The following is a 26,159-nucleotide window of genomic DNA, read 5'->3' as shown; positions in this document are numbered from 1 at the left end:
GCCGCCGCTTCCCCCGGCCCGCGCCCCCGGCCCGCCCGGTCGCCGCCGTCGCGATGGAGGCGGCGGGGATCCCGGGCCGCGGCGGGGTCTCGGCGGCGGGCAGGCCGGCCCGGTACAGCACAGGCACGCGGGAGTTAGTGAGAGGTAACGGCGGAGCGGGCCGGGGCCGGGCTCAGCTGCTCGGGACGCCGGGGTCCCGCGCACCGTGCCTCGCCCCGAGGCCGAGCGTCCCACCGCGGTCCCGCCCCGCCTGGAGTCTCCCAAACCCGCATCTTCCTCTTCGGGCTGGGGTTGTGAGGGGAGGTGACCCTCGGGCGGGCTCCCCAGCCCGGCTCGTGTGCCTCTGCATCGGCACGTTGTGTTTTTCAGGGATGATGGAGGAGTTGCAGATGACGCATTCCCAGAAGCGATACCTGATGGCGTATGTGACACGTGAGTGAGGCCCCCTGGCTCTCCTGCCCGCTGCTGGGCTCTGGGGAGGAGCTTTAGCATCTCGGCATTCGCCCACCGCCTGCTCGGATGGGCGAGTGCTTTAAAGCAGCAGCACGGCAGCCGCTGACACATGGGGACCAACGGGGTGAGCTGTCCCCACGGGTCAGCCAGCAAACAAGGCGACACGGTGTGACTTGAACCGCAGTCTGCCGTGCCCAATGACCAGGGTGAGACATCTGGGGCACTGGGGTCTTCGTTTGTGATGCTGCTGTAGATGAACAGGTAGATCTGCTGGCAATGGCCCGGAGCCATCCATTCAGAGTCCCCGCTGCCTGATTTGCTGTTATTTTTGGTTCATCCCCCAGGCGGAGATGCCCTGCCCCTTCAGAGATTCCCCCCATCCAGCCAACAGCCAGTGCCCGTTCCCCACGCAGCAGCCTGTCAGCCGGGCAGGCTTCCAGCTAGACCGCTTCTCCGACCTGCCAAGGTCTGCCAGGCAGGAGATGCCTACAGCCGAGAGAAATTCAAGCCACAGCCCACAAGTGAGTCAGCAAACATTGCTAACAAATGCACGGTGATGCCTGGAGCCTCTCTTCCCCTTCTGTCCCTCGCCTGCCTCAATCCCAGCAGTGGCAGTGTATCTGAATTGCTCCACGTCCTCATGCCCTCAGTCTGCAAAGATGCTTCAGAAATGGATCTTTGAGGGAACATCTGCTGCAAGTGCTGCTCGCTGACTGCTGCCTGCCAGCTGGGGGTGACAGGTGATAGGGACCTGCACAGTCCTTGAGTAAGAATGGAGCACTACATCATTTTCTAGCACATAAATGAGAACCACACCTCTGGTGTTGGTTTGGTGGGCTCTGTACACCTGTGTACAAGGTGCTTGCACACAGGCCAGGGACGGACTGACATTAATGAAACACTTCCTCTGGCACACTTAGCAGGGAAGCAGTGTGGTCAGGCTCCTCCATGAGGAAACATGCTGATAATAATGTTTTTTTCCTTTGGCATTCACAGGAGATTTGGAAAAGGAGAAGAGAAGACTTCAGAAGATCTTAGCATTAGGGAAGGATGAGGTGGAGGACAAGGTGGAGCAGGTGTTTGTTCAGAAAAAGGAAGAGGAGATAGCTGAGCCTGACCGGTTTGAGGAGTGTACGTCTGCACATCCCCAGCAGGGAGGCAGCCAGAAAGCCTGGGAAGCCAGCTCCCTCCTAGGGCTGGGGAGGCAGCCAGAAAGCCTGGGAAGCCAGCTCCCTCCTAGGGCTGGGGTGGCAGGCAGGAAGCCTGGGAAGCCAGCTCCCTCCTAGGGCTGGGGTGGCAGGCAAGCTCCTGGGAAGCCAGCTCCCTCCTAGGGCTGGGGTGGCAGGCTGTGTTGCCAGTAACCTGAAGCCATGGCAGGAGGAGCCACAAAGGCCAGTTTCCAAGAGAAAGGACTCACTGCTGTGACACTCTGATCCAGCCATCCTCACAGAGCTTATACTGCTCAGGTTTGCTGGCAGATGGCTCTTTGGGTTGCCCACACAAAGTGCACCCTGCTGGCAGGGGAATGGCCATGGGATGTGCAGGAATACCTGGGAAGCAGGCTCAGGTACTGCTGGTCCTTTTCCCAGCAAGCATGACTCAACACAGACCAGGTCACTTGTTAGCCTGACCACAGTTTGGGCTGTTCCACTCCAGGATCACAGCTGTTATACTAGCAAAACCTGAATATCGAGCAGAATTTGAAGCAATGAAAGACTTTGGCCTGCAGTGTATACTGGGATATCAAAACCCTGCCTAATACCTCTCTGTGCTTGAATTTTCAGTGTCTGTGTACAGCCCTGCCGGCCCTTTGCCAGCCAGGGCAGCACAAAGATGGGCATTGCTAGAATCATGTGTACAGAAGGGGTATGCCCTGCTGCAGGGAGCCAGGGCAGCTGAGTTTACACGTGATTGGTAGCCTCCAACACTTGTCACAGGCTGAATGTTGTCCTTGACACATCTGTGACAGGATTTGGATCAGCTGGCTGCAGGTTTGTGCTGCAAAGCAGCAGCTGATGATCCATGCCTGGTCTTGGATGGTTGCAGTCACTGGGTGATGCATATCAACTATGAACCTCACCAGCAGGTTCTGTCTCCATCCACAGACTGGTTAAATTGCCCACAAGCAAAAGAGAATTGTCCACATAAAGAAAACTACAGAACTAGTGTTCCTGGGAGTAAGGGAGTGGTAAGTAAGTTGGGCAGAGGGAACATTTCCCAGTATGTAAGGGACTGCTGAGGTATTGTGATGACATGTTGTGCAAGGTGAGAGTTACAGCAGATATCACCCTGCCTTGATGGGACTGCTGTTCAAGCAGAACCAGGAAATGTGGGGGTTCAGATCTAGACAGAAACGTGGTTTCTTGCCTTTTGGCTGGATGCTGTGCCCACAGTTTTTTCTCTTATCCACCAGTGATGAATGAAATTCAAGAGAGGAGGGAATTCCTGGCAGAGATGGAAGCTCTAGGACAGGGCAAGAAGTATCAAGGGATCGTCCTCACTGAAATCTCACAGGTATGCAAGGGCCTTGGCTGAACAGTGCATGGAGGGAATCCTGTGTGTCAGGGATCATAAACCAGAGTCTTTTCCAGTATCTGAGCAGGGAAGGGGGCAAAGAGCTGCTTCCCTTCATGGCACAGCTCAGGCATGAATTTGAGGAATGGTGGATATCTGTTTTCCAGCTTTCTTTCCATTTCTGCATGTAACTTAATCGGGGAAACAGAGTTTTTATTCTTGAGATTGGCAAGAGAAGAAAAAAAAAGCTGATGGCTTTCTCCCTGCTCAGCTCTCCCCTTTCTACTTTGCAGAAATTGCATGAGATGGAGATCATTGACAAGAAAAGAAGTGAGGAAATGAGAAATATGACAAAAGCCTTCCCTGTTGGGAACAAATCCAATCTCCAAGACTAAGCCAAGGGCAAAACACAGGTGCAATTTGTTCCCACCTATTCTTCCCAGACTCTGGGCATCGGAGGCTGATCCCTGTCTGTTTCCAAAGAGGGGGCAGCACCATCTGTTGCCTGAAACTAGAAGGCAGGACCAATTTGTACATACACAGCGACAGAAGTTGTAAAATCCTTCCCACACACTGGATCCCTTCTTGCTCAATAATATTAAAGACATGAAAACACAGAGCAATGGCTCCCAAAACATGACAAAGCAGAGCCTTCCTTTTCCTCTGCAGTGCCTCAGAGTGCAGCAATCCATCCATAGAAATGTCATTCCTACCCATCTACCCAGAGATGGAGGTTTCTCGTGACAGCATGATGGCAACACACACTGCCAGCACACCTGTAACCTGCTGGCTCCTGGCCCTGTGACTCTGGAATGCCTCTGGAAGAAAAGCAGCTGCACAGCCTTGTGCAATTACAAGCCCTTGGCATTGCTGCACGTCACTGTGACTGTGACCTGCAGCATCAGCAAACCTCTGGTGGCAGCCCACTGGGCAGGGACTCACAACACAGCTGTGCCAAGCAGGGACAGGGCATTTCACCCCAGTGCCTGCTGCTCTTTGCTGTGATTTTTTTGTTTGCTGAAAGCATGGTATGCAGAATAGCCACTCTATTCCCACAGAGACTGGAAATGGCTGTTTGCTCACCTCATAAATACCCACACCTCTGTCCTCCAGCAGGCTGAAGCATGATGTCCAACTTTTCCTGTGGAAATCCCAGCATAACCTCCAGTTTCCAATTTCCTTAAGATCTCATCCTCTGCTTCTTAGCAATACTCAGTCACTTTCCAAAGCCAGGCAGCATGCCCTGGCCCTGGGACAGCACGAGTGCACAAAGGAATCAGAAACCTAATCCACAATCATTTTTTTAATCCAATGTTTCTTTTATTTCTGTTCAGGTGAATGGAAGTCATGGGGTTAGTACAGTATAATTTACAAATCAAACTTCTGACCGGGCACACGGCCAAGGGGTGTCAGGCTGCAGTGATCCCAGTGGCCTTTGGCAACAGTGATGTGACAGCAGGCTCTAAAGTAGATTTGTTTCTCCTTGGAGAAGAGTTGTGCTTTGGGATCTCCCCTCCCCTACCACTGTTCCTCATCAGCCTGCTGGGTATGGCAAGGGTGAGATGGCATTGCCAGCACAGGGCTGAGCTGGCCAGCTCCCAGCCATGGGGGCATGCTGGGATTGAGGAGGGGCTCAGGTCCCTCTGGTTTTGGGAAATGAGGATCCCTCTCCAGAATGCTACACCAGCCACCTTGCAAGGCACTGCTCCAAGAGCATTTTGGCTAAAGCCTGTTGGGTTTTTAGAAGAGACTGCAGCAGATGGCTCAGGGCTGGTTATGTCTAATTTGCTAATGAGAAGGCATGATGAACAGCTGACCAACCAAACACCCATTAAACTCTCATTGAGACTGATCCAATAATTCAATAAATAACTTATCATCTTGGAAGTGAAGGCAGGAAACAAAAATGGAAGAAAGAAGGGATGGTTGGAAGAACACTGCCCCCCACATTCCCTCCTCTGATGTACACACACGCACACACATGACAAATAAAATAAGAGGTTTAAAGTTTTAGGATAGGTTTGAATTCATCTAGTAAAGGAGATGTAAAAAACAACCAGCCACATCTGCACACTTTTAAAGTATACACAGCTGAAGCTGGGTAAAGGTCAGTTGTGACCGTGCCTCTCTCCCCTGCCGCTCAAGGGTGGCACTGGTGAGCAGGGACACAAGCTTGGTGCCCCTCACTGGCACTCAGTCTGTCTTGAGCTTTTCTGCCCTTGCCTGGAAAAGGAACAGGTCCTCCCTCCCCAGGAAGGCAGCAGAGTCAGCAGTGTTTAGCAGCAGTGGGGTTCCTGAGTAGGGCACGTGAGCTACATCCTAGCAGCTGTACACCGTCCCCTTGGGTCCTCTCAGCCTTGAGACAGAGCCACCCACCCTGGCACTCGAGGGAGGGGATGGCTCCCAATAAATAGGGCACCAGTTGTTTTTTTGGCTATGGCTCCAGAGCCTTGTGATGCAGGAGTATTTTCTTAACCTTTTAGTTTAGGCCAGTAAAACCCAAAGGATCCTGATTCTAATGTCAGTTTTCTCCTGAAGTTAAAAATGGAACAGAAAAGGGACAAGAATGGTGAGGCAGGGAGGGACAGGGAGGCCCAGTCCCCTCCTGGCAGAAGTCAGAGGCACGTAGAACTGTCACAGTTAGAGCGGGAGAAGGGACGGGGTGCAGTTAGTGCAAGTTTTCCCTCAAATATGAAACTCCTCTGCTTGATCTCAGTTATTGACAGGAGTTACAATTGGGTAACGTATCTGAAAAGCAAATCCATCTTCTCCCCACTTTGTTAACAAGGCTTCACAGAGGGTATGGCCATGCTCCCCTACAGCCTGGGAAGGGGAGGGCTTTGGTAATTCTCACCCGCTCTGGGCTGAGGGCTGGCATCTCCCTGGGGCAGCAGCTCGGGTGCCTGGGGAGGGAGCAGGGGGAGAGGCGAGCCAAGGTCAGGGAGAGGCAAGTCGGGGTTCCCTCCCAACTGCTGGTGTTCCCTGCTCTAGCTTTTCTCCTTGGGTGACTTGCTCTTGGAGTCGTGCTTGTTGCCCAGCAGCTTAAGCACCTTCATGGGCTTGAATTTGCCTTTCTTCTTGCTCTCTGTCTCCGTCTCCTTGTGAAATTCTGGGGTTGCAAAGGGAGGTTGTTACTGTGGGATGTCAATAGTTGTACAGACACACTCATGACAATAAGCAAGGGTGACAGCCATGAATCAAAGCCCTCCACTGCATGCACACTTTCTCTGATAACAGAGGTGTGCAGCACAACTGAGCCTCTAACTTTACTGGCCCTACAGGAAAGTCTCCCCAGTTTACACAGAATAGATTCAATCTCTCCTGCACACAATATCACAAATGGCTCGTGCTGCCCTTACTGGGGTCAGCAGTGAAAACATCACTCTAAAAAGCTTCCCATTTGTTTCTTACCTTTCCTTTTAATCATGGCTTCCAACATTTTATCCTCCTCCTCTTCTCTGAAAGAAAGAATGGGAAAGAGGTCAGAAATTCAGCCCTGAAAACAGCTGCTGTATTGTTTAAGGCTAGAGAGCCTCCTACTTAGAAGCCATAGAGGGGCAGATCCATCACTGTCTTGTGAGCATTTGCAACCAGCAGGATAAATCCCACAGGCTGCACGTGCTGTCCTGTCTTTCCCACACAAAGCATTCAAAGAGACAAGGACTGGGAAGCCTGGGAAGGACATCAGCAGCATGGACATCTTGAGACACCCCCACAAGGCACTCATGTGGCACTGAATCAGACAGGCTGTGCTTCTCCCCTCTCCCCCAGCTCACCCCATTCCTCACTCACCTCTGCCGGTCCTCGTCCAGGCAGTTCACAATGGCATTCCTCTGCTCAATGATGGTCACCAGCTCCTGCATCAGCACCTTCTCCCTCCCTCGGTCCTCATCAGTCCAGTCCTTCTCTACCCAGCCAAACCCCAGGGAAGGACAGGCAGTTACATGGCTGAAGGAGCACTGAAATTCAGGGCTTTGGGGCACAGATCTCCAGCACAATCCCCTCTACCCTGCCGTGTTACAGGGGCCAGTTGGGCTAGCAGTGCTATGGGGACAGAGCATGTGACATTCCCTGGGGACAACAAGAGAACATCCCTGCACAAGACTGGGACATATATTGAGATGGGACAGGGCCTCTAGAGACAGCTGATTGCACTGGCATCCCTACAGATCTGCCTCTCTTCACCTGAGATCCACCTAGAGAGAGGAAAGATGATGCCCAGGGGGAAAATTATCCTTGTGGGTCCCTTCCAACTCAATATAGTCTATGACTCTATGAAAAAGGGACAAGCACACCCAGAGTGGTGCTTTACCTGGCTTGTTGAGGAGGCACCGCAGCTCATACTCCACGTCTGACTGCCGCTGCTCCAGGTTCTGCTGCTTGAAGCTACAAAGGAAAGGGGAAATGTTGAGAAGCACTGCAAGGCTCCAGAGAGGTGAAACATCATCCCAACGTACAGGGTGAGCTTGGAAAGAACCATCAAAGTATGATCTTGTTCTGTATAGCCAGGGAACCAAGGACCAGTAAGGACCAGCCCTGACTGCTCAAGGCCTTCCAGGGGTAGCTGCTGCAGAGGCTCTGGTGACACACTGTGGGTCAGGTCTCAGCACATCTGGACAGATTTGCTTGCCCCTACTCCCTCCCTTTTTAGGCAAGACCAGGTCAGGATCTCCCCTGGAAGCACCATTTCAGGAGGGCTGAGAAAGGGCTCCCCAAGGGAGTGTCAGTGCCTCTCCACATGCCTGCACACACTTACATGTAGATGAGCTCCGACTCGTGGCGCACCAGCATGTGCTTCTCATGGATGAGTTTGAACCAGTCCACAAGCAGGTTGTCCTCAGGGTTGTCTGCCAAGCAAAAGGGCAGTTCAGAGCCATTCCCAGCCCTGGTGGATCCCATCACCCTGCAACAGGCTGGGCTCTGCCTAGCCAGGGAAGAGGCACTGGGCTGGAGCCAACCCAACCTCAGCGTATTTCTCAGGCCCAGAGGGACCCTATCTCTTCTCCCACCTGTTTCCATTCTAGGGACATCTCCATGTTCAGGGTAAGGTTGTGACCAATCCTGGAGGCCAGCACAGCCTCTTGTGCTCTTCCAACCCCAGCATCAGCAGGGAAGAAGTCACTGTTGCTATTTCCTCGACTGGAAAGAGGGCAGCCCTAGGATCTGTCCTGCCCCACACCCACAGACAGCCCAACCCACATACCATTCTCAGCACTGCGCAGTTTTTCCTCCAAGGCCACCCCACGGTGCTCCAGCTCATCCAGCTGATGCTCAATGGCATCCATCTCTCCATAGATGTCTTCCTCAGGGATGTACTGATCTGTCTGCACCTGCCAAACCATAAATTAGACACTTTCATTACCACCAGACTCCAGTTTCCAGGGGTAATCCAGAGGTTGATCAACACTAGCAAGGGCAGAGGGACAACAGAATATTCCATCCAAGTGTGGATCTGAAATCCCCACCCCACTCTGGAGCAAAGGAAGATGCTTTCATGGAAGGTGCTTTCATGAACAAGGTGTACCCTCCTCCCCAGTCCCAGCCACCTGCTGTAATCCCTGCCCACACATGCCTCAGCAAGGTGCCTGCAGACTGCTGCAGCCCTGGAGGATAGCACAGAGCCAGCTTTTCCCTCCTCGCTCCCCAGGGCCCTTTTACCTTGCGTTTGATCAGTGGGAAGCCGTGGCCTGGCGCAGGAGGACGCACAGGCTTGGAGCCCTTGGAAGGTTTCTTTGCTGAGGGGGAGGCAGCAGGCGATGGCTTCCGATTGAAGGGGTTCTCTTTGCAGGAAGACTGGAGAGGGCAGACAAAAGCAGATACATGAGCATCCAGGGAAGAGAAGGGAGGTGGGAATGAGCAGACAGGGCAGTGCTAGCATTTGTACTGCCCCACAGCCTCCTAAAGGAGGAACACAGCACTCATCTCCACAAGCACCTACTCAAAAAAATAGCTGTGCTCCTGTTTGACATCAGTTTCCCAGCTTCTCTCTCACAAGCATGCTGAAACATTTTCCTTCCTATTTGCTCAGACTACATGACATTCTGCCTCTTCTCTAGCACATGGGATAGGCAGAGTACAAGCAGAGCCACCATTTAACACAGATCTGAAGCTTGCTTTCAGGGGGTGACACATCAAGCAAAGGGGCAAGCCTGGCCCCACAGATCCCCTGTGACCGAGTGATGGATGGAGAAGAAAAGCCTTGTGATCTGGATGGGGAGAAGGTCATCATCTCACCTTCAGCTGTGGTTTGGGTGAGGAAGATGTCTTGGGGCTCCCAGCACCCCCATCTGAAGCCAAGAGGATGGGTGTAGGGCTAGCCCCAGCTGGAGGCTTGGGGGGCAGCCGGCTGGGGCTGGTCTTTAGGCTGCCAGTGGAGATGTTCCTGCTGCTGTGCAGGGTGCTGGGCTGTGTCTCCCCACTGAGGCTGGCCAGCTCGCCGGAGGAGGAGAAGGGGGAGTTGGTGGAGAGGCTGGCTGGGACAGCAGGGCTTTCCCCGGAGGAGACGCTGGCCAGCGGTGCCTCAGTGCTGGAACTCTTGGCGGCTGCTGGCAAGTGAACAGTGGGCTCGGAGGAGCTTTTGGGCACTGAGGCCTCTTCGGTGTCTCCCAGCACCTTGGCTGAACTCTCAGAGTCGATGCTCTCGAGGCTGAGGGCTGGAGAGGGGGTGGAGGATGATGGCTCAGAGTGTGACAGCCTGGAGATGGGGTGGTGGGCTGCAAAGCAAAGGGAGAGCTCAGGGAGGAATGAAGGGACAGCCAGGACACAAGGGAGGGTGGCATACACTGGACACAAGGGTCAGTGTAAAATATTGCCTGCAGATGCTGTGCTCCACTGGGTAGAGAGGACATGGCTAATGCAAACTAATGCAACCATCACTGCATAAAGGCCTGGCCTGCCAGGGTGATGCAGAGGCACCTGGGAAGGGGGAACCTCCAAGGGGATGCACAGGGGATGCAGAGGAGGGATAAAGGAGCGGGAGGAAGCTCACCTAGCGGGGAAGCATTGGGGGCTCGTGGAGCTGGCCGCTTCTTTGCCTTTGGACTGCTGGTAGGAGTGATGCCATACCAGGGGTGGAGAGGTTTGGCAGCTGTCTCGCTCTGCTCCTGCTCAGGTGTGCTCTTTTTGGTGTCAGCACTTTCCACTTCCTCCTCATCCTCTTCCTCAAAGGGGTTGTAGGGTTTGGGCTCTGTGGTATCAGACCTGCTCTCCTCACTCCTGGCTTTCCCCACCTCCTCCCCATCCTCCTCCTCTGAAGTCCTACTTGGAGTCTCATGGCTGTTGCCTGGGGGAGGAGGGGGAGCTGGCTTCTTCTTGGGCTCTGCTTGCACTAAGGCCATCCACGGCGGGTCCTTGGCTCTTGCAGTAGCTCCACCACTGGTAGAAGAGAAAGAGAAATCAAGATGGCAGAGACAAGGTGGGGTGGCAAGGCACTGGAGAGAGACTTTGCCCTTGGGGGAAAGGAAAAATGGAGCAGGATGTCTCCCATGCAGAAGCAGCTTTCTCACCCAAGGACGTCCCTAGGCTTCCCCAGACACAGTGTCTCTCTCTCTGTGGGCAAACCCACAGGCCTTAGGGAAACACAGCCTGCCTGACTTGCCTGCTGGGCCCAGTGTTTTGGTTTCTGAATATTACAGCCTCCATCTGCTAAGCAGTGGTAAAGGCTGAGCTTTATGAGCTCCTTTCCCAGGTCAAACCCTCCACAAAGCAGAAAATGTCCCCTTCTCAGCACCCACAAGCACGGTTATTTCAGAAGGCATTTGGCAATCTGCCTGTGCCACAGAAACACCTTTCTAAGCTCTCAAACTCTTTACAATAAGAGAAGAATGCCTGGGAGGTAAGGATGAACACTGTTGGCCTGGCCATGCTGGGCTAGCTCCTATTGGAAAAGGAACCTGGTCAAAGCCTACATGCTCCTAAGAGCAGGAGCTGATGGAGGTGAGAGAGAAGAGCACAGCTTGCTGTCCCCACAGCCCCAGCTTGCTATGGAGCTCTCAGGTGACCTGCAAGCAGAGGGACTTACCGATCAGAGGAGCAGGGTCTCCCTCGAGGTTTTGGGACAGGGGGGCTGGTTTCAGGTACCCGACCTAGAAAGACATAGAGTCAGACTGTCACAACAGCAAAAGGACATGAAGACAGAGGTTAAACCAACAGGATGCATCTTAGATACCTTCCCACAGGAAGGTGGCTATTCCCAGAAGACCCCATGGCATTTCTCCCACAGTTGATGTAGCCAGCTAACCCCAAACATCCCCTTTCCCTTTTTCTCCCCACTTCTCCCTGGGAGCTGCACCTGGAGAACTGACATGCCCCTCTGTTCCCACACCTGCAAACTCCTCCAGCTCTACCAACTTCCCTCCACTCTGGCTTGCTGCCTTTGGAGAACTCTGGAGAAGTACAAGGGAGCAGACAGGCAGGAAAATCAGTTCTGCTCTCCTTGCTATGGGGATGGCTGGCAATTGTTGACAATCAAAGACCTGGTGTCTGAGCCCAAGATTTACTGGGAGGCAGAAGAGTGTCAGGCTGCAGAGAAGGAAGGGAACTCAGCCAACCTGCAGTCAAGCACCTCAGCCACTGAGATGTGGAGGGTAACCCCTGGCACCACCCTGCCCTCTTACCGTTCACCATGCCAGGCCCACACTCGCTGCCCTCGCCCTGCAGAGTGGACCTGGGCCGGGGGACAGGGTGGGAGGCTGGAGGGGACAGGGCAGACGCATCGGTGGCCTTCCTTGGGGCTGGGGTGGGACGTGAGTCTCTGAGCCGTCCGTCCAGCGAGCTGGCTTTGTCCTGGGTGAGCCCTGCAGGCTTGCTGGGGATTGGAGGCCTGGGGGGAGTTTGGGAGACAGGTGCCCCACTGCCAGCATGAGCAGGGGCTGTCGGTGTCTCTGCTTTACTGGCTGTGCTGTCCTTCTCTGCTGGGCCAGCAAGGCACTCTGCAGGCATAGAGGTCTCTGCCACTCTCTCCTGGGAGTCAGCATCATCCTTCCCCACCTCTGCTCCTGCCTGGAGGGCACTCTCTGCCATGCTGTCAGCCCCAGTCTCAGTTCTTAGCTCTGGTGACTGTCGGTCCAGGCTGGGTCTCCTCTCTGCCTTCCCGCTCACGGCCAATTTACCACGATGCTGCATGCAGACAAAAGTCCCTGCCTCCAACCCAGGCTTGTATGACCCTGGGAGCAGCGTGCTGGAGCATTCCTTACACCTGCCAAGGAGAAGAGAGAGCACCATGAGATGGGGGATGCCATCCTGCCCTTCACAGAAGGAAACACACCTTGAAGACCCTTGTAGGGACACAGAGTTAGTTCTTACCCCTGCTATTAAATCCTAGAGTGCCCTTGGGGAAGTAATTCGGAAAATAAGTAGAAAAATGTAACCAGGCCACTGTAGGAACCCATGGCAAGTTCACAACTCAAATACTGCACACATTTGGGCTCTTCCTTCATCTCAGAAAGGATTAACAGATGTGGAAGGGTGACAGTTGGTATTGGGATATGGTGTGGTTTCCACACTTGGAACGGGGAGAGGGATCAACCATTCACAGACATGAAACACGTGAATATCAACTGGAATTAGGGAGCAACTGGCACAGGGAGGTTCAGAACTGGCACAGGGAGGCTACGGGCTGCCTTGCAGGGTAGCCTGGCACATTAAAGAGCCATCAGCCACATTTGTTTGTAAAACAACTGCTCCTCAATGCTGATTGTTAAATAAAATTACATCAATTTCTACTTGGGAAATTCCTGCATTGGAGGCTTCCAGAGTATTCAGGAGAAGGAACACGCAAGCCTGGTTTCATGCTCAGCCTCAGTAATGCTGACCATGGCATCCAGCTGGGCCACAGCATTTGCCTGGAAGGACAAGAGCCTTAGGCAGCAGGGCCATTCTTACACTCTGCCTTGCCTGTTGAAATTGGGCTGATAGCTTCCCTGTCCTTTGCTGTCTGCCACATCTCCCTGGATCATCCACTCTTCCCCCACTGAGCCTCTGAATGCTTCCTAATGAATCCCTCCAGGCACAAGCCGTGATACAAAGCACTGGCAACCAAGTGAGTCTTTCTCCACCTGGGAAGGGAGGTGGAGAGCATACATGAAAGACAGCCAAAGGCAAGGGGCTGATCAAGCACTCCCATGAAAACCAAGCTTGTTCTTTCTTGTCTGAATGCCTGGTGCTTGCAGCAGCTGGCTGCCCTACACTGCCAGCAGATAATTTTGGCATGGAATTCTGCTCTGGGCATCCAGTTGACAGGGATTTCCTTTAAAATGGAGAGCAGAAGTGTGAGGACATAGGGACTCTAGAGAGAAGGGGTAGGATGAAATGAGGAGGTGGAAAGCTCAGACAAGGGGAGAAAGTGGGTTTGCTTTGGGTTTATCTCCATCAGCCCACAGGAACCACTGCCACAGGACATTTCTGACCAAATACTGTCCATGAATCAGCACAGGAAGAAAAAAAAAAAAAAAAAAAACAAAACAGAAAATAGACAAGAAAACAATCAGGAGGCAAAATATTTGGGATTAAATTACAGGGATCTCCCTGCTCAGTCTGAAGGGCTATGAGCTGTGCCACGGCAGACATGGCACCTCTCCTCTTCCTGGCCCATAAGGATAGTGCAGGTTGCACCTGCACCCCAAAACTCCTGCTTTTGTCCCAGCTGCAGATGGGAAGCCTGATTGATCTCAGCTCAGCTGCCCTCCTGTGACACTGTTTCTACAGCACATTGCCAACTGGCTTAGGCAGGTGAATGAGGCCTCCCACATCTACCCAGTGGCTCCATGTTTCTGATCAGATGCCAACCCTTGTCCTGTGGCCCATGGGAGAGATCTCATTTCTTCATCATCACAGCAGGGAAAGCAAAGTGAAATTATTTCACAGGTGCTGCAGGTAAGAACCTGTACTCAGGGAGTAACCAGAGAGCTGCTCACTGCTCAGTTTGTTGAGAGTCTGCAGCTCTCCACATGCTCCCTGGGAGCTTAGCACCACCCAGGCAGCATGGAAGCCTGTATATCCAGTTGAGGATGTGGAGTGTAGGTGGAAGGAGGTCTGTAGGATGATGTCATGGCTCAGACCTCAATTGAAGGGGATGGGGGGTGGTCCTGAGTAGGCAGGTGGCAAAGAAGTAGAGCATCCTTTTTTATGGAGGTGGGAGAAGCTCAAGAGGCTGGGATTCCAAGTAAATGAAGAGGGAGAGCACAAGTCAGCAAGGGAGGCAGGGAGCAGGATAGGAATGGAGCACAGGGACACAAGGAGCCAGTCAGAGCACTGAGACACGGGGCTGGCAGGCAAATGGAACATCTTCACTCTCATTTCAAGCACTGTTGTTCGTGTTCCATGCTGCCCAGGGATGCAGACACTCGAAGATGGGGTGCAGCAGGCCCCGTGTGCCGAGGCGAGGCTGCCCCGGCAGGCCTGGCCACGACCTACCTGAAGCACTGGCGGTGGTAGAGCTTGCCCTCGGCCAGGTAGCGCTGCACCAGGTGGACGTGCTGCTGGCAGGCTGCGCAGGTGCTGCTGGGCGCGCTGCGCTGGGGCCGCTGCTCCGAGGGGCCTTCCTCCTGGGACACAGCACACGGCTCAGCGCGGGGCCACGGCCTGCTCCCCACAGCAGCTGCTCTCTGGGCACGGCCGCGCCTCAGGGGCTGACCTCAGGGGCTGACAATGCACACAACAGCTGCCCTCAAGCTGCCTCTTCCCAAATTAGAAGGGGCTACTTCCAAAGGTGCCTTGGCCCTATCTACAGCTGAAGGGCTGTGGAAGGGACTAATCTACACCCTATGCAACAGGGTCCTGCGAAACATTGAAAAAGGTCCCATCCCAGACAACTGCTAAAAACTGAAAAAAAAAGGCATCTTTTCTGCCCTTCTAGTCCCACATTCCTGCTCTTTCCTCATCTACAGGGTTATCCCCACATAGGAAGGACACCCAGCACCAATCTGCCCAACCTCTTGCCTGCTATGGACAAACTAGTGTCCACAGACTCTGAGAAAAATCAGTCAGAGTCGGATCCCACAAGGAAACAAAATCCCAAACACCCCTCCCAAAATACACAGGCGGGCCCCTACATGGCTCTGTGACAGGCTTTTCCCCATCTCCTCACCCGCAGCACAGGGGGTACCACTGCCTCAGGCTGTGTTGGAAACTTTACCAAGAAATCAGGTACCTGTGGTGCTGAAGGACTCTCAGCTGCAGCCACAGGGGTCTTGTGGGACAGCAGAGGAGGAGAGGAGGCAGCAGTTGGTCGCTTCATAGGCGGAGGGACGCTGGCTGGAGGCAAGAGGGAAGGAGGATCAGGCGTGGAGAGCAGTGGTGACTCACACCACCCATGTGCGGGAAGGGGAGGGGAAAAAAAATAAAATCATCCAGCCTTGTGACATAGGATGAGACCTGCCTCTCCCAAAACTTCAATGCTTATTTTAGGTGGAAGAGACAAACACAGTCTAATAATGGGTCAGCTGTGAGGCTGCCGGAGATCCTGGCCTGCTGTGGATCCCCTTCTGTGGCCCAGGGATGCCAGCCTCTCACTGTGATTTTATTTACTCATCACGTGCTACTTGGCTTCCTTGTAATTGACTCCCTAAGCAACGCTCAAAGCCCAGAGCAGCTGGGGCAGCTGCTGATGTATTGTGGTGACCCACTGGGCCCCAGGGCTTCCAGGCTGTCAGCAGGTCTGTGGTCTGTGAAGCATCTCTTGCTGTCGGGGCTGGAGCTCACACACCAGCCCCCAGCAGGATTCCTTGTCTGGGAGACAAGTATCCCTGGAGAAGCATATACAAGTGGAAGAGATTTATCTGATGTTGTGGCTACAGACTGAAACAGGGGAGACCTGGAGCTCTCATCTCCACCCAGCCAAAGGATGCCTGGGAAGAGCTGTCTCAAAGCACTCAGCTCAGGGTGCAGTTGTAGGGACAGATGAGCTGATTTGAAACATTCCAGCCTGGCTCCACTCCCTCTGTCCTCCAGTCACTTTACATGTACCCATGTCATAAAGATTAGCTGTGGGAGATGGGCTCCTACTTAGCTTTCTCCTATTTTAGTAGGTTAGAGCAGATCACAAAGAGTTTTGATGAGCACCAGGGGTGGTGGCCCAACCCAAGTTGGCAGGAATGCAGTGCAGAGGGAGGAGAAAGGCGTTGCTTTTTCCACAGCCTGAGCTATTACATCACCCCACACCTCCTGTGAAACCTCACCCCAGTGCACTCTCTCTTCCAGGCCCTCCTCAGGGGCACCAGCAAGATGCAGGAGAGACAGGTACTACCTGCTCCTCTCCCCTTCCCCACAAACACAGCTCCCTGTTGCCACAGGAAGGAGAAGCACAGGGCTGTGCTGTGTTTCCTGTACTCAAACAGGGGCAAACTGGAAGCCTGAGGGGTGGGAGGACACTCACCTTGGCTGGGGGTGTTGAAATGGTTGTAGTACTGAGACACATAAGTCATGATGCTGAGGCAGTCAGGGACCTTCATAGAGACCATGTCATTGGGATCCAGCAGGGCTGGGATGCCCAGCTCCCGCTCTGCCAGCTCAAAGGCCTGCAGGAACAACAGAGGCACTAAGGGAAGAAAACTGATGCTTCATGAAAAGTAAGAGAAATATCAAATTGGAAGGGCCCCAGGGAAGGTTAAATACTGAACCTATGGCATCCCTTATGGACAGAGGCTTCCAGATGTGCTACTTGACTAAAAAAAGAAGCAACACAAGCAAGGTTCCCTTCAAGTTTTTACTGAAAAAAACCCAGTGTTTTTTCAGCTCAACCAGCAGTGCCCTCATGCAAGAACCTGGCAGAGTCTTGGCTGGCACCACAAAGGGCCAAGGGCTGGCAGGTACTTGCAGTGACACTGAGCTCTACTGAGCAGTGTCCCCAGCCACCCCAAATGCTCACCCCACAGAAACACTGACTGCCCATCCTTTCATGCTCTGGGGTGCCCCACCTTCCCCTCCCACGATCAGCAGAGTCATCCCAGCTCAACATCCAGTACCCTGCCGTGCACAAGCCAGTACTTCCAGTACTTTTCTGCGTCTGAGCAAGCAGAAACAAGGACACTGTGATAAGAAGCACCCATCTCCTCCAACTGCACACACTGCTACAAAAGGAAGGAATGGAGGAGAAAAAAAGCTGTTGGAGAGTTTCCCACTTGTCAGTGTGTGTGGATTACTGTCTCTACACTGGCCATCCCTCTGCTGAGCCAAGGGCAGCGTACCCACAGTGATCTCCTAGGGACTGGGGTGCAAGACTATGGCAGGGACTGAAGAAAAATAAGTCAGGAAGAGATGAGAGTGGTTTGGGCACTGAATGGTGAGGTACTAGGTGCACAGGTAAAGGTACTGGGTGTGGGTGAAGACTGAAGGTGCCTAGTCTCTGGGGCATGAGGTGCTGTGCAGGGTGTGAGTAATAAAGGAAAGTAATGGAGAAACAAAAGAAAATAGATATTTGCAGTAACTAGGGGCATAAAAGTGCCCTCCATGGACATCCTGCTTTGCTCAGCCTGGTTTTAAGTCAGTTGTCCAGACTGAGTCTTACTGCACACAAGGCTGCAAGGAGCAAGGAGAGAAGAGAGACCCCACCTGAGAGGTCTCTAATAGGACAAGATACTCATTGTATGGGTCTTGAATGGAAAAAGCTGCTAATGACTGAAAGGGGCCAACTGGTGTAGGAAAGGACGTGCCAGGACACAGCTGGACAGCCCTAATCCTGTAAATCCCAAATCACAGAATTACAGAATGGCCGGGGTTGAAAGAGACCTCAGACATCATCCAGTCCAAACCCCTGCTAAAGAAGGTGACACAACATCACATCCAGCTGGGGCTTAAACATCCCCAGAGCAAGAGACTCCACTTCCTCTCTGGACAGCCTAGTCCAGTGCTCTGTCACCCTCACAGTAAAAAATGTTTTTCCTCAAATTCAGCTGAGAAATTCCTGTATTTCAGTTTGTACCCATTGCCCCTTCTGCTGTTGCTGGGCACCACTGAAGAGTCTGGCCTCATCCTCGACATCCACCCTTGAGATATTTGTATGTAGCATAACTCATCTTGGGCAGGTGATGGGCCATGCCTTTCCACAGACTATCAGATGGAGCAACTAGGTCTTTCTGTCATTTAAAAAAGGCAGGGCTATTGCTGCTCTGTCCTACCACTAGCCCCTGGGGCTGGGCACCTCCCCATTCCACACTGCCTGCTCCTGCTATGGGCTCCAGCTGTCCCAAGCAGGAAGGGAACATTGCAGACCAGGGTCCAGCATGACCTTTCTCTCTGCTGATGCCTGAAGTAAAACTAGCTTCCTGCTTCCACTGCCTGCAAATCTGGAACAACTGAAGTCAAGATGTTGCACCATTTAAATCTTCACCTGAGATGTTGTCTTGGCAACCATTAGGATAAACAGGCTGGAAGCTGATGTTTCAGATTCCCTTGTTTCCAGAGAAGCTCCTGCCTATTACTTACAAACACAGATTTTTCTTATACCCTCAGCACTGTCACAAATTCCTCCCACACTACATGACCTCCATCAAGTCATTCTCACATAATTTCTTCCTTCTGTGCACTGCAGAACAGGAACTTACCAAGCGATTATTCTCATAGACGTCATCCTTGGAGAGAGAATCAAAGTCTCTGAAATGAGAAAGCACAAAATAGCCACATGAAGTGCAGAGGAAAAGTGGCCCTATGCCATCACATGTAGATTCCAAGGACAGTCAACCTTACAACAACTCAACACCTAAGATCCTAGATAAACAAAACCTTGACAAAGCAGATTTCAGATTGTAACGGGACAAGGAAACCAAAGGGAAATTGCAATTAAAAAAAGAAAGCGAGTCCCAAATGGGTGGTGACCAGGAAACTAAAATGTCATTCTTGTCTCTCGTTACCCACTTCTGCCCTTGAGATTAAAGGCTGCAGAAACACCAGGGCCATGTCTCAATTAGCACCACACACTGCTGCACCAAACACTGCACGACATGACCCCAAACTTGCTTTTCCAAGGCAACTGGCACAACAGTGGTGGATGGGGACACAGATCCCCCACCTCAAGAGAAAGAAGGGACAGATACAGGTGGCTCTATGAGGATCGTTACATAAACCTCCCTGCACCACCTTAAGGAATCTGGGGTGACACAGAAGATCTTCAACTGCACTTCTGTCGTTTCTTTTCCCCAAACATTCACAGTGCACAACAAACAGTCCTCAGCTGCAGCCCTTGGAGCTGAATGCAAGGTGTTCAGGGCACACAGAGGAATCCCAGAAGTCTCCAGCCCAGGGGATACATTTGTTCAAACCCATTTCACTTGTTCCCCTGGAGCCCTTTGGGGGTTCAGCATGGCCACAGGGACTGATTAGCTACCTTCACCAGGGAGGCAGAGGGACAAAAAGTTAAAGCAGTCTGCAGGCTTTCAAAAGAGGGGGAGAAATGCAGGAAGGAGTTAGTTATGCCTTTTGCATGTGTGTGTGGGTACAATGTGTGAAAACAGCATCACGCTGCACTGCTTACAGCTCCCGCCTGCCAAGGACCTCAGCTTTGTTACAAAAAAACTCCTCATGCAGCAGCCTGGTGTGCCTGCTAGCTGGATTCACGGGAGGATGCACTCCAGAGAGGTCTAGGGTCAAGCAAAGCCACCCCAATGGAGCACAGAGACCAAAGCTTGGGAGACCGACACAGAAGGACAATTCAGACTAGAGGAGGGAATGCATTCCCCATCCTGAAGGTGCTGTCCAGGATCCAGGCGAGGTGGCACCACACACCTGCAGAGAGGGGCTGCATGAACCTCCTTTCTCCATCCCCCTCTGGATTTTACTGCCTTTTCCTGGAACACAACCTGTCCTGGTGCCCCACAGCAGGGCAGCCAGCCCCTTCTCAAAGCCCCTCATGCAGCTTTCCCAAAGCTGCAGAGGAAGTCTATGATGAGCTCAGGAAGGTTTTCCCGGCTGCCTACACCACCAGAAAATTACACTTCCTCCCTTCAAAAGCAAGAGGCTGCTGGTGCCATTTCCTCACAGACAAACGAAGCTGCAGCCACTCACTGCTGCAGGAGCAAATGCAGCAGAGACACAGAAAGGTGGGCTGGATGTCCAGCTCTGGTACCTTCCTGAAAGCTCATGCAAATACATGTACACAGCTCTGGCTGCTCAAAATACAACAACTTTTTCTTCTCTATATGCTGATCAGCAAAAGTTTCAGCTGCAGCCTATGCTTTAATGTCAAAACCACTGCCATTTTGTAATTATAACTAGTCTCCACTGGGAGATGTTTTTTCCCTAAGTTTTTGTTTTGTTTTTGCCAAGAGAAGTCCTTTAACCTTGCAGTATTTTTTTTTTCCTTTTAAAGAAAATGCCAACTTGGAACAGAGGAGAAGCAATGACAGCAAAGTTATATATCAACTGCCCTCTAAACGTTCATGACCTCCATTTTGAATGCCTTCACTTTCAGGATATGGGAGTGGTGTAGCTGGAAGCTCGAAGACTCCTTGGTGGGCTGGGCTGAGAGAATATTTTCTGACAGACAAAACATCGTGTCCATTCCACTCTGCCCCAGCAAACCAAAGCTCTTTTAGTATACCAAGGCAACTCCACTAGGAAAAGCAGATGCCAGCAGAGAGGATGTGAAGCTCAAGAGGTATCAAGGGGTTACCAAGCAGCAAGGGAATAGAAGATTCTTTTCCATTACTGTAGGATTGCAGACTCAGCTTTATCTGAGACGTTGAAGTCCATCAGTACATGGCCCCAGGGATCAGTTTATTCCGTTCCTCTCCACTGCATTTTCCAGCTCCCTCTCTGAGAAGCCAAGCAGGACCACACTGCCCTGTGTTGCTCCTGACATGAGCACTCCCATATGCCATATGCCCACGTGGCATCCCTGGGGCTCCAGGCAGGCTCCCAGCACCAATGTGCAAGGAGCATGGCCTCTCAGGAATGGGGAAAAGTCACTCCAGACACACTCCTTTCCCCTCTATAAACTGACTCCTCTGCAGAGAGCCCAGAACTTGCCATCTCGCAGCTCTGTGACATGTGGCTGCATGTCACATTATTTCCTTGCCCTGATCTCAGCACTCTTTCATCCAGCTCTGCTCAGGCTCCTCTCCTGCCAACATACCCATCCAGGGGACTGGATGTAGGAACAGGCAAGACTCTGGCTATCCCAGCTGAACAACTGCCTTGACACAGCAAATCCCAGTGTTGTACCATATCCTGGAGTAATATTTCTATGCAAATAACATCCCAAGCACTTACCTAATTAGATACATGCAGAGCCACTAAGCACTCCAGGGTTTAGGGCAGCTGCCAGGGAGAACAGCGGATGCAGGGAAGGGGGGAGGGTGTGCTGTACAGCTAAAACCAGAGCAAATTCCTGGATTCCTCAAATATAAATCATGAGCACTTTAAGGCTGTGCCACATAATAAGCCATTCAGCTTTCCAGGTCTTGTCAGGGAAATGCAGGCAGTACATGGGAAGGAACAAACAAGATTTGTGATCCTGCCTGTAACCAAAGCCACGGCTCTAGGGACACAAAACAGCGTTTCTAAAACAACTCTCATCTCCTGTTATCCTCAAGCCTCCATCTCTCCCAACACTCCAAAGGCATGTGCCATACTCCTTTATTCTTCTAACCCCTGAATGCCAAGATCCTTCCCTGCATGGCAGGGAGGCTGTACAGCTTGAGATGCTGAAAGATGCTCTTTGCTTCATTAATCTGTAGCAAATGCCTTTTAAACACTAATTTCATGCTTCAGATTTCTAGAGCACTGAGCAAACAAACTCATTAAACCTCACAGTCCACCGTCAAGTTGGTCTGGCTGTTGACAGCTTAACTGAAAAGGAAAGAGAAGAGATTAAATGTCTCATCTCTAGATCACACAGCCAGCAGCACAGTCAGAGGCTAAATCCAAGTTTCCCATTTTCCTGACTGAGACAGCGAGGTAACAAAGCCAAGTGAAGTGCCTACAACAATGGAGTCGGGGATTTTTATCTGCATGGTTCAACACACAGGTCCTGGAGGTGTGCACCTCGTTCTTGGTGGTCACTTCAAGACACCTTTATTCAGTAGACACTGAGGAATTCCAGTCTACTTCTTTCAAAAAGCCCATATCTATAGTGTTTTCAAGAGCTCTGCAGGAGCTGCTCCAAAGCTCTCCAGGGCAGCACCAATTTGCCTTATTCCACAGTAATTGTGTTCAAACCAGGAGTCATGCAGAAAACTGTCCTCAGTCTCACTTACCCATGTGGTCCTTCATGGCAGCCCCTTCCTCATGTGCTCCCTCCCAGCATAGCAGCACAACAGGGGTGCACCCAGGCAAGGTCAGAAAACTGGGATAGGCGGACAGCCACCACAGCAGCGTTCCCCAAGGGATCAGGGTGGCAGAGAAGTGGTGTCACACAGGTGGAGAAGAGCTTCAGCTGAGCTCTCCGATGGATGTGCCCATTGCTCCTCTCAGCAATCCCAGGGGAAGGCAGCAGGAAGCAGGGAAGCAGAGGAACTGGCAGTTCTGTGGAGCTCAGAGGAACCCCAGCCTTGGGGAGCAGCACAGCTGTCTGTGCAGGCCAGGAGAGCCCCGCACAAAGGAACACCACACAGGTCAGAAAGGCACTGCAGATCCCTGCCAAGTCCCATTACTGCACTGACTGAAAGCACTTGAGAAGAAAAGAAGGGCAACCACTTTTCCTCTGCCGTCAGGAGATTTACTGCCTCTGATCCAATCTTCCCACTTCCAAATTGGGACAGGCTGAAGAAGCTGGAATCAGATGAAATGATGCTGCTCTCCTGACGGTCTGAAAATCCTTCTACAACATGCCATGTCCTTGTAAGGCCCTGGGCCTTGTCTCTACATTACAGCTCGTGCAGAGGACCTGTGAAGCACGTAGTTAGGACATCTTCCAGGAGCAGATTTAAGCCTACTGACAACTTAAGAGCACCAGCCTCTGCCTTAATGGGATGGCAAATATGGTTAATGGGAAACCATCAGGTGGTTTTAGTGGTGCTTATCATAAGCTTTTACTGAACCTCTGCTTTTCAGTTCCCAGCTGCTGTGCCATTTACAAAAAAATATATTAATTGCACATGTTCTTGTCCTTAATATGCCTCTTCCTACCCAACAGCCTTGTCACTGGGACTATTCTCAGAGGCTCCATTCTAGCTAGTCAGAGTGAGCCATACCATCCAAGAGCTGCAGGACACAAGACCACACAGCTCCTTCAAGACCCAGAGATTGATGCAAAGACACCATTATGTCTTGGCTCTCAGTCATTCCAGAACACCATGCTGAGGGTTTTGGGGCAACCACCTGAAACACAGCAGGCAGCAGTTCAGTTTCCAGCCTACCTGCTCAGCCTTAGCTCGTAAGGACACCAGCCTGTTCAACTCTCTCATGGACACCACAGCTCCACAGTGGAGTCACAGCCAACCCTCTGCCTGACAGAGGTTGCTGTCATGGCAAAAGGCCTTCCTGAGGCCAGCTGAGGAAAGAGAACTTGGCCAGTATGGGCAGCCTCAGAGGAAGAACCACCAACCCCAGAGCAGAACGTGACGGGACACACCACCCCAGCCGGCTTTAGGGCAGGCCAAGGAGCGCGTGCACGCCGCAGGCACAGCGAGCTGGGGCGATGCCTACCTGCCCTGCAAGGGCTCCAGGGAGCAGAGCAGACGGGCGCCGCATTCCCAGCACCGCCGGGGCACAGGGTTACAGCGCAGGTCGGGGCAGATTCCTGCCAGCAGCCCAGCCAGTTTCTCCAGCCTGACGCTGCACCCCCAAGCAATCCCAAACTCACTGTCTGCCTCCTGAAAATCACATTCCACCCCAGAGATACCCAAGCTGGGGGAGGCTAGAGAGGCTCAACACCCCTGCTGGCTTTTGCTGCCTCCTGCTTTCACTGTGGCATCCAGAGAAAACAAGCTAGAAGCAAATGCAAGCAGCAACCTGGTCCAGGCCTCTACAGATTTCAGAGTGGCTGCCTGTGGGAATGTCCCTGTGCAGGACAGGCCTCTGGCCCTCCTGACGTGTGAAAGCTCACCTCTTGCTGAGGCAAAACACCCCCACACCCAGATACCAACACCACATCTCTTCTCCAGTAGGCACCACTCCCATTAGGGCACATGGACCTAGTCCACCTCTGTGCTCTCACCACCCTTATATTGCACGACTTCTGCTAACCCTAAGACCTTGACAGGTCTGCAGGACCAGGTCAGAAGGTCATTTGCTGAAACCCAGAGTGATAGAATAGTTTGGCTTGCAAGGGACCTGAATGATCATCTGATTCCAACCCTGCTGCCATGGGAAGGGAAACCTTCCTCTGGACCAAGATGCTCAGAGCTCCATACAATCTGGCTTTGAGCACTGCCTGGGAATATAGAATTCTTCATTCCCAGTACCCAACTATTTCTCGACAGCATCTTCTTCAGCGCATCCCCTATCAGCACATCAGCGCAACAGAGACACATCCGCTCTCTGAGCCCCTCACGTCCCCGCTCAGGGAGCTTCCCTGCCAGCCAGCCTGGAGCCGCTTCCCACGGCTCCTCCATCCCCCCAAACCCCTGTGAGTCCCCCGTGATCGCTGCTGAGCACAGGCGGCCCAACCTCTCCAGAAAGGGGGGTCCCGGGGGTCCCGCGCCCCAAACCTCCGCGCCCCCCGCTCCTCCTGCCAGCAGCGCCCGCGGGCGGCAGCCGTGGCCCCGCGGCGCCCCGTCCGAGCGGCGGCGAGGCGCGGCCTGCACTCACAGGAGGTCGGGCCGGTGGCGGTGCAGGATGGCGCAGAAGGCCAGTCCGTCGCGGAACGAGGTGCTGAGGTCGCGGATCTCCACGCCGCGGTAGCCCTCGCACTGCCGGCGGCACCAGGCTTGCAGGGCGCCCCGCGGACCCGACATCGGGGCGGCCGCTCCCAGCGCCGCCGCCGCCGCCAGCCCGGGCCGGGCGGGGCCTCCCGGGGCGGGGCTCGGGGGCGGGGCCCGGGCGCGCCGCGGAAGCTCCCGCGGCCCCGGGCCCGGCGCTTCCCGGGGAGCAGGGCGGCCTGCGGGGGAAAGCTCCCTCTGCCACCTCGGGGAAAGAGCTGGGCCTGAACACAACTTAAATTCAACTAGATTAAAAACCCCTCGGCAGCCTGATTTCTGAAACCCTCTCAGGCTTAGACAGAGGCTGCTCCAGGCAGAAGCAGCTCTCAGCAGTCCTAGGGGCACAAGCAGTGGAGTACATCTGGGACGTAGGTGGCTCCCAGGGTAGGCTCAGGGCCAAGGAGAGCTTTGAAGATCAAGACACTTGGAGTCACAGGCAGCGCTTCACAGGAAGCCCAGGAAGACGTGGAGGAAGAGTGCGATACAATCTCAGGAACAACATCGAGGCGATGGATTGTCACGAGAGCTGGTGTGCACGCTCAGGGCGATGGCTTGGCAAGGGGGGGAAGCATACTATTAAAGGCTACTTTATTGGGTTTAGTCTTCTTTTCACCTCCAACAGCTACCTCTGTGGAAGACCAAACCATCACACTGATGTTGAGCTCATTGCTGCCAGTTCCAAATCTTTAAGAGTCCAATCTCTGCAATTATTTTGTATGGGCTCTACACTCCTTCCTTCACTCAGATTTCATCAGTAGTACCGACCCTCTTTCTTCTACTCCACTGTTCATTCTATCATTCTATGGTCCCAGAACTGTAACAAGTGAAAAATAAATTCTCTGACTGGTTTGTACAATCTCCCCACATCCCAAGATAAACTGTGGCATAGATCACAAGAAAAACTACTCTGTAAGCAAAAAAGGAAATGAAACATTGTGTCAGTCTTGTAATTACTGTGCTGGCTATTCAGCATCCCCCAAGCCGCCTGACAGCATCTTCCTGATGTATCCTAAGGGACGGCAGGATGAGGTAGATTTTCTTGAATTTTCTAGGTTCCATAATTACACTCACCCCTTCACAACTGTAGGTCAGAGACGCAGAGCACATGCCCCTGTACTGTGGTTCCCTCTGACAAAACCATTTTGTCCAGAACCACTTCCACTCACCAAACACTGCTGCAGCAGGCGAGGCTGGAGCTCTAGCCACCCCCACCTCCCTCTGGAATGCCTTCCCAGCACCAGTGGAGCTGTGTTGATGCTGCTGAACACCCTGCATTCCTCCAGCCTCCAGCAGTGCCAGGCACCGCAGCTCACTGAGCCCATCTTTCCACCCAGCGAGAGCTGCAAGCTCCTCCTGGCTTCGTTCCACCAAGTGCCAGTCCTGCTCAGTTAACCTTCGGCA

General features: G+C 52.9%; 2 protein-coding genes across 4 annotated transcripts; one reads left to right on the top strand and one right to left on the bottom strand.

The window, feature by feature from the left end:
- The first annotated feature begins 40 nt into the window (after positions 1 to 40).
- Positions 41 to 3,584, top strand: C4H22orf23 (chromosome 4 C22orf23 homolog). Its single transcript, XM_063154518.1, has 6 exons — positions 41 to 144; positions 370 to 432; positions 798 to 974; positions 1,450 to 1,584; positions 2,867 to 2,967; positions 3,261 to 3,584. The coding sequence occupies exons 1-6, from the start codon at positions 54 to 56 to the stop codon at positions 3,360 to 3,362; spliced, it is 669 nt and encodes a 222-aa protein (XP_063010588.1). The 5' UTR covers positions 41 to 53; the 3' UTR covers positions 3,363 to 3,584.
- Positions 3,585 to 4,262: 678 nt separating this feature from the next.
- On the bottom strand, positions 4,263 to 24,814 carry MICALL1 (MICAL like 1). 3 transcript variants are annotated; one of them, XM_063154512.1, is made up of 16 exons: positions 24,649 to 24,814; positions 18,507 to 18,555; positions 16,340 to 16,481; positions 15,116 to 15,219; positions 14,380 to 14,510; positions 11,583 to 12,163; positions 10,988 to 11,051; positions 9,956 to 10,341; positions 9,202 to 9,680; positions 8,626 to 8,760; positions 8,171 to 8,297; positions 7,724 to 7,814; positions 7,280 to 7,353; positions 6,760 to 6,874; positions 6,379 to 6,425; positions 4,263 to 6,076 (listed from the first exon to the last, which is right to left on the bottom strand). In XM_063154512.1, the coding sequence occupies exons 1-16, from the start codon at positions 24,792 to 24,794 to the stop codon at positions 5,955 to 5,957; spliced, it is 2,793 nt and encodes a 930-aa protein (XP_063010582.1). In that variant the 5' UTR covers positions 24,795 to 24,814; the 3' UTR covers positions 4,263 to 5,954. The 3 variants fall into 3 exon arrangements, with proteins under 3 accessions (XP_063010582.1, XP_063010583.1, XP_063010584.1); XM_063154513.1 differs by having other exon boundaries at positions 9,202 to 9,620; XM_063154514.1 differs by lacking the exons at positions 18,507 to 18,555; positions 24,649 to 24,814 and having other exon boundaries at positions 15,116 to 15,215.
- Between the last annotated feature and the right edge of the window lie 1,345 nt (positions 24,815 to 26,159).

Source organism: Melospiza melodia, chromosome 4 (assembly GCF_035770615.1).
Source record: "Melospiza melodia melodia isolate bMelMel2 chromosome 4, bMelMel2.pri, whole genome shotgun sequence".
In the NCBI taxonomy this organism is placed as follows: domain Eukaryota; kingdom Metazoa; phylum Chordata; class Aves; order Passeriformes; family Passerellidae; genus Melospiza; species Melospiza melodia.
This window is presented reverse-complemented; position numbering and strand designations above follow the sequence as displayed.